Source organism: Diorhabda sublineata, chromosome 1 (genome assembly GCF_026230105.1).
Source record: "Diorhabda sublineata isolate icDioSubl1.1 chromosome 1, icDioSubl1.1, whole genome shotgun sequence".
Classification (NCBI taxonomy): domain Eukaryota; kingdom Metazoa; phylum Arthropoda; class Insecta; order Coleoptera; family Chrysomelidae; genus Diorhabda; species Diorhabda sublineata.
The window spans coordinates 27,951,343-27,964,605 of NC_079474.1; the positions used below are offsets into that span (position 1 = coordinate 27,951,343).

General features: G+C 30.9%; 2 protein-coding genes across 2 annotated transcripts in view; one reads left to right on the top strand and one right to left on the bottom strand.

Annotated features, from left to right (window-relative positions):
• LOC130447026 (xaa-Pro aminopeptidase ApepP-like) overlaps positions 1-13,263 on the bottom strand; it is a 127,031-nt gene that overhangs the window by 78,737 nt on the left and 35,031 nt on the right. The gene's annotated exons all lie outside the window — the stretch shown is intronic.
• Positions 1,890-12,943, top strand: LOC130447235 (catalase-like). The gene is made up of 7 exons (XM_056783978.1): positions 1,890-2,001; positions 2,819-3,090; positions 3,150-3,323; positions 5,698-5,912; positions 9,760-10,062; positions 10,189-10,440; positions 12,663-12,943. Exons 1-7 carry the CDS (start codon positions 1,939-1,941, stop codon positions 12,899-12,901), a joined length of 1,518 nt encoding a protein of 505 aa, XP_056639956.1. The 5' UTR covers positions 1,890-1,938; the 3' UTR covers positions 12,902-12,943.

Sequence of the window (13,263 nt, forward strand, 5' to 3'; positions counted from 1 at the left end):
ATAAATTTGAACCGTATAAGTTAAAAAATTGTTCGAGTATTGCATCCTGACGATCCATTTAAACGATTGGAGCTTTCAAATTGGTTTTTTACCAAAACTAATGAAGATTCAGATTTTGCTAAAAAGGTAATATGGTCTGTCGAATCCCATACAAACAGCAAGGCATTGGTATCAAAAAACCTATACATAAAAATACATAAAAACATACACTACACTATATACTATTTTTGAGGTTAGCTTAACTGCCCAAAGATACCTAAATATGTACAAAATAATATGCCAGAGTTGCTGAAGGACATACCTTTGGCACAACTGAATCAGAATATTCGAGTGCTCATTTTGATAGATGTTGAATTGGTGCATACAGGCAAATCAGATGGCGCCCGAGGTCACCGGAGTATTTTATTTGGTATGGTCATACTAAAAAAATAAGATTTATGCAAATCGTCATAATAATACAGATGCAACTTACAAAGGCAACCTTTTATGATTTGAAATTCCTTCAAGGCGAATTAAAACTGTATGTGGTTTATGTATAAGACAGAATGGACGACAGTTTGAACAATTTTATTAGATTTATATGTTTTTTTTGGTTGGGTTTTGTAATTCATTTTCTAATTTGATTCTTGTAATTACAGTTTTTAATGTTGAATCTGTACCGATATATTTTTTTTGTTTTATTCATTATGAGTTTATGTTTAGAATATAATTAAATAAATAGGTTCAAATGCCTCATAAATAAACAAACATAAATATGGATTTATCTGATTTCTGAAGCCGAAAATTGCAAAATTTTTTGATAAAATATCTAATCTAGGGTGTTTATAAATACCAAGTTTGTGCCAAATCTTGAAAACAGTGCTCAAAAAAATTTTTAAATACGCCACTGACTTTTATATAAAAATATCTATTATAAGCAGTGCTGGCTCATAGCAAATATTTTTAGGTATTTTGTAATTTTTTAAAAATTCATATGAACCGTTTTCATTTGATTTGGCGTTGAAAACATTGTTCCGGCTTCTGATGTGATTTGTCAGTACGATTTCTAACAATACAATTTTTATTCACTTGAAGAGTATCTGCTAAATGTTTTTCTGTTAAAAATTTACACACTTTTGAAATCAATAACAAACAATTCAATTCGTAATTCGATCTTTATTAAGTGTGGATAATAGGAACCTGAAGAAATGATTTTATCTTCGGGAAATTTGTCGCAATACTCTCCAAAGTTTTCCGAATGCTACAACTAATTTATGCTCTGTAAAATTGAATCGATCTTTTGCACAATTTCAAATATCATCTCACTCCAAATTTGCCTACTTGTCGAGGGTTGTGATCAGCTTCTTCGTTTTCTGTGGACTAGCTCTTTACTTCAATTTGTTACGTTGTTTGTTTGTGAGTAAATCCGCAGTCTCGCGGCATAATCTTAATTTGAATTTTGAAGTATCTAAACATCTCAAACCCTTTTCAAACTTGAAACATTTCCTTCGAATGGATGAATTTTTTCTACAAAAGATGTGATACATACCTATCTCGCATTTTTGTTGAATACGGGAGAAAAGAGTGGTTTATCTATGGTATTGATGAAACAAAATTTTATGCGGTAAAGCTGATTATAGTAATGATACAATTAGAATGATTTGAGGTTATAAAACTTATGTATTTAATTTTTGATTTTTATAAATGATCATTACTTGCTCTCATTCATTGGGTGGTTAATAAATATCCTTAATTTGGTTTAATAAACAAGTCAAATACAATTCCAAAATATATTAGATTTTTATCAGCTACGGCTAATAAACAAAATTCACCACAATGTCAATGACATTAGCATTAGAATTTTGATGATAAAATTTTGATATAAAAGGCTATCCTATGGAACAACTTACATTCCTACCGATTTTTTAACAAGTGCTGTGAATATTCCAATTCTGAAAAATGTCAACACCGAAAAGAGACGCTGCTGCAAACCAATTATCAGAATACGCAAAAGAACACGAGGTAAATGAAATTTATTAAATAATAATTATTCACTATTTCGTAGTTAATATCTGCAGTTTTTTTTTGGATTTTCCTATAGATGAGTATTTTCCAAACATAATGACGTTTAACTTTTGTAAATAGTATCTAAATTACTACAAGCAACTACATTTAATTAAATAAAAATAGATCGAAACGTGAAAACCAATTATTATTTAATGATTTTGGTATATAAGCTATTTACATTCGACAAACTTTTCAATATTTGGAATACAGATTGGAAAATCATCTATTACAATAATAAAAATAAAACAACATTAACTGTACTATGAAAATAGAAAAATTATGGATGGAGAGTGAATCAATCATAAAAAATATCTATTCCATTTGAACAAAAATTTTGATTCTATTTGATAAATTACAATGCGATAAGTAATTTAAACTGTTAATTGCTTTTTCGTATTTTAAAACTTAAATAATTATAGTTCTTCCAATATCAATTGCAGATTTTGAAAACTTATATAAAAACGTTTCCTGACAATTTTGTTTGATCTACCATAGGCGTAGATACCTGTCAGATGCACTTAATTGTAGTGGAGACGATGAGTCCACGTAGACTGACGGTTTGTTAGATGTTTACCAAATTTTATACGGGGAGTAAACATTATTTTTCAATTCTTAATTTGGTATGAGTGCCATGCATATCTATGAAATATTGATTCATCCTCGCATAACTATATTCTTCAATTGATATTGGTCAAATATTTATTTCCTTCGCAATGCCATAAACTTGTTACGTGGATATTTATTCTTTCAATTTGATTGGTTCACTTTTTAGGGCGATGAAGAAACAATAACTAACACATGGGGCGTACCAGTACCTGAAAAAGATGCTAGTTTGACAGTTGGGTATCATGGTCCTATACTACTTCAAGACTACAACTTGATAGATGAAATTGCACATTTCACAAGAGAACGAATTCCTGAAAGAGTAGTACATGCGAAAGGAGCCGGTGCTTTTGGTTATTTTGAAGTAACTAACGACATAACCAAGTATACAGCCGCTAAAGTCTTTTCTGAAATCGGAAAGAAGACACCTATAGCTGTAAGGTGAGCATTACCGTTATAAAATCAATTTCCAATTCGTTACTACATGTATATTTCAACAGGTTTTCGCAGGTTGCTGGAGAATTAGGTTATCCGGATACTATAAGAGATATAAGAGGTTTTGCTATAAAATTTTATACTGAGGATGGTATATGGGATTTGGTTGGAAACAATGCACCAATATTTTTTGTTAAAGATTGTGCCGTATTTCCGAGTTTCATTCATGTTATGAAAAGGTAAGTATTATGTTATCACATAATTATTAGCTTAATTAATTCATAAACTAACTTGATAATATTTCGACTTGTGTTATGTTTACAAAAAAAGGTGAATTGCTGATTTGTTATTTGATGTGATACTCGTCCCAGTTATTAGTTATAGTCTTGTACGCAATGTTATTTGGAAATACTAAAAAATAGTATATAAGCGATTAATCTGGAGATGTGACTGGTCACAATTTTGTGTGCCTCCTCTCCCAATCCATATCTTATGAAAAACTTCATTAAAATAATTTTGAATATCAACACCAAAGTGTGGCAGCACTATCAATATATTGCGTTTTGTAGGAACTCTCAGCTTATTCAACAAATTTTAATACGTACGTCTGATCAAATTTAGATACACTCAATTTTTTAATAATTCCATTAGAGGGTATACTATTCAAGAGAATGTTTAAATCGATTTAAACAGATTGTTTTGAACACACTGTATTAATTTCCACAAACCGTAAAATATTTTTATTTTATCAGTTTTCGAACCATTTTTCAAACACTGTTGAAACATTTTCCATTTGTTATTCAAATATCAGAAGGCGACTCTTAGTGAACTTTTTGAATCCAGAATAAACAACCAGCAACCTTTCCTGGAAGAAACTTTTTAACACGAAGAATAATCTTCCATACATGCTTAACAAAGACTTTCATCTTCTAAAAATTCACTCAAGCTTTGTCCAAATAACTAACAAAGGTAAAAACTGCGGTCTCCGCTTTTACAAGGGATTTAGTTATGCTACTTTTCTACTATAGTTGACATTTTCACTGCAACCGATCAGTGTAAATGTACACTACTATAATTTGGTAATTTTAGATGAAAAAGAGGCAGAAGAATATTTTACGATGTTACGGCTACTTGCAACTCCAATGTCTTTTAAATTAAAAGGGCTTGAGTTAAATTCTAATTTAAATAAATTTCATTTTCTTCTGTAAATTTTGAATTGAATCATGTTACATTAAACCAAACATAATCGAACATCCCGCACACGTAGATCGTGGAGGCTACTTTTGAATAAACTATCTACTACAAAATATTCTTTTTCAATGGCAATAAACTTTTTTTCATTGCATTCTTGACTAGTAATATCTTTTTCAACTAATTTATTAACATCACTGAACTGTCTTCGATTTAACTGAAACGACTCCTTGAAGATATTTTCTGGAATTCCACTAGATAAAATAAACTCTCAATGACTCACATTTTTCGCATATACTCATTTGTTTTACTTCTTTCTCTTTTATTGTGAGAAGTTGCAATATAATACATCTTTTGTCATCTTCAGATTCAGACTCCAAATCAAGAAGAAGCTGCTGAGTCGTGTATATCTTACATACTAATGAGAATTTAGATACAAAAAAATGAGTACTTGGGTTGGATTGGAGCCTCGTGGATGCTGTTCGTGGGCTGGGTTCATTTTTCAGGGGGCAGTGACGCATATTAGCTGCAAATAAATTTCGACTATTCTTCAACCTCCTCTCTTTCTCAAGGTTACTAATTTGGTAGAAATAAGGTTGTTTAGTTAGTGAAACACTCTAGGCATTATCCCTAATGTGCAGTCTTCAAGAGCCAAAGTAATTCGGCTATTTAACAAAGTTGTAACGACTAACAGTTAAGCAGATATACATATTAGTATTGAATAAATGGAATCCTCATATAATATATTAGAAGTTCCCGGACTTGTTAATAAAAAAATTCGAGAGTGACTAGATGACGTGAAAAAAAAAATTCATACGACCCCTCGTAACACGATGTTCGACAGTATGCAGTTCATTTAGAAATATTTGATTGTGTTTTGATACCTCCTGTAACTATTTTCAATGAATAATTACAATTTATGATATTTTTCTTCAGAATGTCTTTTTATGGCGAATAGTTTCCTTGTCATGTACAACCATCTAAAAATCTACTTAACTCCTAAACCATAAATGTTATCGATTTGAACAAAGGGTACTTTTTTGTTAGAAAAACTATTAAAAATTCATATTTGCTATATTTAGGTTGTATAGATTGTCCCTGTGAAAGTTACAGATTGTTAACTATTGGCATGAGCCACACCTGGATAGTAGTAGACATATGTAATCATCCCTTATAAATTCTGATTATACAATATCAAAGGCCTATAGCTCAGAATCGAGGGGTCGTATGAAATTTTTTTTTATGACACAGCATTATTTTCACGTCATCTACTCACTCCCGAATATTTACATCATGTCCCGGAACACCCTGTGTATCAATTATATATCATTTATAATGTATTTGTATTCATGTTCTCAGGTCATCCTCATGTTGTTATTACTTCTTAGAATGTAAAGTGACAAAGCATCCATTTTGTTTTAGAAATCCAAAAACTCATATGAGACCTGATTACGATATGTTTTGGGATATGATAACATTGCGACCAGAATCGACTCATACTTGCCTGATGTTCTTTTCGGATAGAGGAATTCCAGCCAGTTTCAGGAAAATGCACGGATTTGGAACAAATACGTTCGCTTTCGTAAACAAACATGGCAAATTCTTTTATTGCAAATTTCACTACAGAACCGACCAAGGTTAGTAATATAATATAAAAGTTGTTCATAATGCAACTCTTTCCGACATTCGATTTTTTTGAAAACAACTGTTTGGACTTTTACGAAAAGAACTAAGTTCAAAGATTGAAAATTTTACCTAACATCAAACCTAAAGGCCGCTTTACATGATTCAAGACAACTTTTTAACCACAGCTTGTAGTTCAATTTGAGTCTTTTTATTCCACAAAGCTTATACTTATTATAAATACATATCAAAGACATTCAATAACGCCAACATAATCTTTGATTGCATTAAGATGTTTTACATTTAAAAATTATGTAATTTTTGTAAATTAGCAGCAGATAAAAAATAATCTTTATAAAATATTAAAACTACTACCTCTTATCTAAATTCTCCACTTTGTCGAAAAATTAATACTAAACTATTTAATTGAAATCATACCGAAAGGAAAATGTATTTTCTAATAAAAAAATATACTATGCCAAGATATTTAAGTAGTGAAAATGTTTACGAAGCCGCCAAAGTAACAGTAGCCAGATCCAACATTACTTATAGTAGGGTTAATATTTAGAAATAAAGTTAACACAGTTCTAGAAATATATTAGCTAAAAAAATAACATTTCATGCCTTTTATTGATCTATAGGTATCCTCAAATGATAATCATCCATTCCATTAAGCCTACTTATATCTCTTAAGGGCTGCTTGACATGATGTAAGACAATGTGCAATAAATTGCATGCAATTTATTTCAAGGTCAATATATTGCAATTTATTTAATATTCGTGTAAGATTTATAAATGAAAAGCTGGCAGGCACTGACTAGATAGAACATGGAGAAAGATGAGTTTAGCTGTAGAATTAGACGAGAAAACATACAAAAATTAATTGAGAATAGAAACGTTGTCTTGCATTATGTGAAACGGAGAGCGGGGTTAAGAAGTTATATGCCTTTTTTACCGGGATTGTAAACTCTTTGGTGAATTAGACCAAATTAGACGGTTTAATGCCATTTTGATTGCGTGTACGTTGCAATTCTGAGGAGAAATGACTTTCTGATCTGCTAATACTACGTCTCTCCCCTACGATTTCTTAGTTATCTCATGTTTTATTTTCCTTAAGAGTGTTTCAAATGTTTCTTCTCATTCTCAATTAATTTTTGTATGTTTTCTCGTCTAATTCTATAGCTAAATTCAGATTTCCCCTTGTTCTATCTAGCCACCTGGCCCACAATCGCCTGGGTGCTCTTTTCTGTACTTCATACTCCTAAAGTAAGGTAGTAGTCGATATAATATATATTTTGATTGCCAGTGATGCACTGACCACTTTTTTCTTGTTTCCTTTACCTAGTTTTATTATTTTTATTCATAAATACAATACAAATATTAAATGGCCTATAACTTAATTCGTGCGGTTTTTCTTTCAAAATTTGAACGTTTATTTGAGAAAAACATGTATAATAGTATTATTCAATGTATTTACCATCTGAAGCTTTGACCTTTTCCCATCTTTCTGGCAATTTGTGGATCCCATCCCAAAAAAAACTGCGCCGGCTTGGCAGCCAAAAATGAATCAAGTCAATTTTTCATATCTTGCTCAGATGTAAACCGTTTTACAGTGAGGGCATTCTGCATCGATCAGAACAAATGGTAGTCAGTCAGTAAGTCAGTCATATTCCGGGCGTTTTTCGGGTACTGCTCTCTTCAAACGGATTAATTGTGTTCAGTAGCACTCTCCATTGATGGTTTCACCAGGATTTAGTAGCCCAATATACAGCATACCCTTCTGATCCCACCAAATAGATAGCATTACCTTCGCGCCATGGATATTCGGCTATGCCGTTGAATTGGCTGGTTGGCCGGATTTCACATAGGATTTTTTACACTTGAGGTTGTCGTAATGGATCCATTTTTCATCACCAGTAACAATCCGATGCAAAAATGACATCCTTCTGTGGCGTTCCAGCAATATTTCGGATATGCAAAACCGCCTTTCGACATTTCTCGGCTTGAGCTCATGTGGAACCCAATTTCCTTGCTTTTGAATATATCCAGTTGTTTTTAAGGGTTTTGAAATGGCTGCTGAGTGACCCCAAAGATTCTGCGAGCTGTTCTTGTGTTTGATAACAATCTTCATCGAGTAATGCTTCCAGTTCTTCAAACTTTTTTGGCTGCCCATGCTAGAGCATGATTATATTAAAGTAATGAAGAACTCCCCGCAAAATACTTTTTCAGGAATAAAGTTTGACGTATTTGAGTAAAAAAAATTATTGTTGTTAATGTTTCAAATGAATGACATATACTGAAAAGACGTACAATAATAGCTTTCCAACACCGGTTCGGAATATTGGAACGATGTAATATTATACAAGTTACGCCATCTCTTATCAAACCGCACGAATTAAGATATAAAATGCAATATATTGAATTGCAATAAATTGCATGCAATTTATTGCACGTTGTCTCTCATGTCAATGGATGATTATCATTTGAGGATATAGATCATTAAAAGGCATGAAATGTTATTATTTTAGCTAATATATTTGTAGAACTTGGCTTCTAAATATTAACCCTACTGTAGGTTATGTTGGATCTGGCTACTGTTAGTTTGGCGGCTCCGTAAACATTTTCACTACTTAAATATCTTGGCATAGTATATTTTTTTTATTAGAAAGTACATTTTTTCCGGTATGATTTCAATTAAATAGTTTAGCATTAATTTTTTGACAAAATGGAGAATTTAGATAGGAGTTTTAACATTTTATAAGGATTACTTTTTATCTGCTGCTGATTTACAAAAAAAACCTTAATCTACTCCAGTAATTATTTTTATGTACAGTATACATAATTTTTAAATGTAAAATATCTCAATGTAATCAAAGATTATGTTGGCGTTAACGAATGTCTTTGATTTGCATTTATAATTAATATGAGTTTTATGGAATAACAAATAATACGTCTTAAATTTAACCACGAGGTGTTGTTAAAAAGAACATAAAAAATTTAGAGCCCTAAAAGCCCCTTTTTCTATACTTTAGAATTTTATACAATATAGACCCGTGTTTTTGTTCAACGTAAAGTTTTTATTCTTTAAATAGTTTCAAGTGTACAATCCTTACATTAAATACATATCTATGTACACAATGAGTCTTTACTTTGCCTTTTAAATTGAGTATTTATTAATTATTGCAAATTATTAACAGAAAAATATTCATCGGAACAAAACTTTTCATCTTACACCTGGCGTTTGCCCAATTCGTATGCACGCTTCTCCAATTTCAAAAAGATCGTTGTACGGCTATCCACTTAGGAACGCGGAATATGACCTTTACCTACCTATCATACGTTCAGAATTAGTTAAGGGCTCAATATTTTACAATGCAAAAAAATGCACAGTCACTTGCCAATTGAAATCAAATCGATATCATCTTCAATTCTAATAATAATATTTAATTCCGAACATGCTGCATACTGGTTGCTATGGACTAGGTCTAGCTAAACCACTATAGTATTTTTCATCAATTAGTAAGAAACTTTTTATTTCAATTCATATTTTTTTTATTTCTATCCCTATTTCTAACATAAAAATAATGAATTAAACATATTGGTTTTATAAATACTTCTTTAAAAGCATAACCGTGTTTTCCTTCGGAATTTCTATTTCTATTCCACAAAGAACATCCTTGATTCGTCTAAAAACCTTAGCTATACTGAAACTAGCTAGTACTTCTAGTAGTTTATAAGTAAAAAAAATGTTGGGCAAACTCTAAAGTTGCCAAAGTTTTATAATTTTGTCGTAATGTAAATATATTTTTAATAATATGTAAGCATCTACACTTTATTATCCTTATTTTCTATATCTTTCAGGAATCGAAAATATTCAACCTGAATTAGCACAAAAGTTAGCCGGCGAAGATCCAGATTACCACATTAGAGATCTTTATAATGCCATCGAAAACGGCGATTACCCATCTTGGAAATTCTACGTACAAATAATGACAACTGAACAAGCTGCAAAAAGTCCTTACGATCCTTTCGATGATACCAAAGTATGGTTGCACTCTGATTATCCTTTAATACCAGTTGGAAGATTCACTTTAAATAAAAATCCAACAAATTATTTCGCCGAAGTTGAACAAATAGGATTTGATCCTGCACATTTAATTCCAGGTTCGTATTTTATATATTCCTAGGTAAATTTAGTTCAACGGCTATTGAATTACTTAATTTGCTCAATAAATTGTTTAAATCGATATTAAACTATTATTAGCTTACTTTTGAGATGAAATTTTTTAGGTATTGAGCCTTCGCCGGACAGAATGTTGCAAGGAAGGCTTTTTGCTTACGGTGACACCCATCGCTATCGACTTGGTGTTAATCACTTACAACTTCCAGTGAATACTCCATTTAAAGCTTCCCATTTTGCTAGAGATGGTCAAGCAACACTTCATAGCCATAACGGAGCACCCAACTATCATCCGAATAGTTTTAATGGACCGAAGATTGATACAAGAGCTAAAGCGTTAAGTCCAATTATTCCCCTTCAAGGTGAGATTCAGTTCATCCATAATAGTTACTACTATGGTCATTATTATAAATTGAACTAATAGAAAATAGTTTTTGATTAAAAATATAAAAACAAAAAGTGTAATTTGATGAAGACAATAAGTTGATGCCGGTTCTAGACCGGTAGTGACGTACACGGGCTTATCTATACTCTTCTGAAGACATAATTAAACTGAGTTTCTTTAGCCACAACTTCTGTTGTTTAATTTAATGGTCAACCAAATTTCTTATTCGCTGCCAGGCCGTTATATACAAATTATATGGCAATGCCCTAATGTCGCTTGTTTCCTTATCATCAAAACAATATGGCCTACAATTTTTAACAAAACACGTATGTCACGTCGACCGTTATCGCCTTACAAAACACGTACATATATCACTTTTTCACCCTGCCTTTTTTTAACACTATATACTAAACTTTTCAATCATATATTGCCGTTAACTCCTCCTGAGGTTAGACGTGGCGATAAGTCCGTGTACGTAATTTCCTTTCTAGAACCAGTCTAGAACATCTACTACAATAATTTAGAAATAGGTAACTCGACCAAAGTTGTAGACAACATTGTTTATGTCTTAATTTATATGATTTTCTTCCTATGGTTTACTTAATTTAATTATTTCTTCTGCAGAACATTAAAATATGAATTTATTGTTTTTTGGCTTTCTCACTTTGTATATATTTATTGCATCCATTATCTAAATCTAAAATTAACGTTAAAATATTTATATATCTTATATCAACCTAACCTCAATCTTCAAGTTATTTTAAAAATATGGCAACATTGTTCAAATCAATTTTCATAATGTAAGACTTTCAATAGATAAAAATAACTGGACAAATTTCGAAAAACTCGTATTTTAGTGAAAATTCTACATACAATTTCCAAGGTAACGTATCATTTGGTGTGGTACTGAAAATTTAGCTCAATTCTCAAATGTCCATTTTTGTGAGTTTGTGATGAGTGATTTTTAAAACCGTATACGTTATTTGAGTTAACTATAAGTCTACATAATCCAATGCTTATACTTCAAGCTCGCTTGACATGGGGTTAGAGAAAGTAGGAGACAAGCAAGCAACTTCTACAAAATATTGCATGTTGTGAATTTGACAAATCGTTTCAAATTATGCAAGGCTCTTGCTATTGCATCAAGGCAATCACTGAGGACAAGAGTAACCTTTTTTTCTGCTACTTATTTTCCACTTCAGTCACGATTGTCCAATAAAATGAAACAAATAAAAAAACTTCCAAATAAATGCCAGGAATAGAGATCAAAAATCAACAGAAAACAAAACGGTCAGTTTTACAAAATTGCTCCAATCAATCAGCTGATATAACCGATATTTGGTTAATGGTAAAACCAAAAAGTTGCTATAGTAATATCTTGGATATATCGATGAAATTCTTCATGCATTTTTTTAAGATATATTGCATCTTGCTTTAAATTGCACGTTGTCTTGCTTTACGTGAAGTGGACAAGATCAATCGCAAATTCAGTCTTCTATTTGAGATTTTTATATAAAATAACAAACTTAAAATAACTATATCTTGATAAAAGGTTTTAAATATAAAAATGTTACTTCAGCTGGAATCAAAAACAATCACAAAGTACATGTTTCGATGGGAATTATACATTCTCATATATTTGGATGGATTAAATAAGTCTTTCCATACTTTATTTTAACTTAACTATAGTTTATCTTAATTTTTGAGAGAGTAATAAAACATGCTTATGCTTCCAAATTTTCCATAAGCACACAAGAATACACACAGCTTGAATCTCCTTACTAATTGGTAAAACTTACAGTCGTATTTTCGATGAAATTTGTTGGGAAGAGATTGTTGGAATAAAATAAAATTTTGAAACTTTATTGGCAAATAAGTAGTTATTGAAAGAAATCTTGTGATACGGTTATGTAATCTTCAATATACAGGGCTTTTGAGCGAACCTTTTTCTATTGTTCTGAACAACTTATGGTCATAAAAGACCGAAAATATGTTATAGCTCAGGTACATTTATGAAAATTTTAGAAAATATTAATCCGTGATAATAACCATAGTTTTGCAAAAAAATTAGGTTTTATTACTCTTTCCTGAATAAAAATAGACTATAAATAATTAAAACAATTTATTTCTTTTTGTGAAACTTTTTTGTCGAATTCGTGATATAATTTATGTAATAACATGTAAATTTTGAAACTTCAGGTGAAGCTAAACGAGTAGACAATGGAGATGACGACAATTTCACCCAAGCTAGACTATTTTATCTGAAAGTCATGAAACCTGATGAAAGATCTAGAATGATAAACAATATGGTTGCATGGTTGAAGCCCACCAAAGAGGCGATACAAGATAGAGCAATTGCAATGTTTTCAAAGGTTGATGAAAGCTTGGGAAGGAAGTTGAAATATGGATTAAAGTCTGCAGCGCATATTGATTTATAGTGTTAAAATGTACTTTAATAAAGTTGATTTATGAATAGTAAACAGTCTCCTCATCTTTAGTATGATAATAGCGTGTGGAGTGAATTCTACTTGAAATTTATGTTCTTTGTTTTATTATAAATTTCAAATAACATGATACTAAGCTCAAATACCTACAAATTAATAATAATAATAATCATAATAAATCATTTATTACTCACCATTAATACATATTATTAATATTTAACATAGAAAGGTAAATAAGAGGTTTATGATAGGTCGATTGACCAAGAGAATTTTTTTCAAATTCTATTTTATTAACAGTCTTACTCGTATAGTTAACAATTTTTAGAAGCTTTCGGAAAAAATAAAATAAATATTTC

Excerpts from the sequence above, each read along its gene's own strand:
- LOC130447235 (XM_056783978.1), top strand. The coding sequence starts at position 1,939 with ATGTCAACACCGAAAAGAGACGCTGCTGCAAACCAATTATCAGAATAC. Across the intron at positions 3,324-5,697 it reads TTCATTCATGTTATGAAAAG|AAATCCAAAAACTCATATGA; the intron begins GTAAGTATTATG and ends ATTTTGTTTTAG. Across the intron at positions 10,441-12,662 it reads TCCAATTATTCCCCTTCAAG|GTGAAGCTAAACGAGTAGAC; the intron begins GTGAGATTCAGT and ends TTGAAACTTCAG.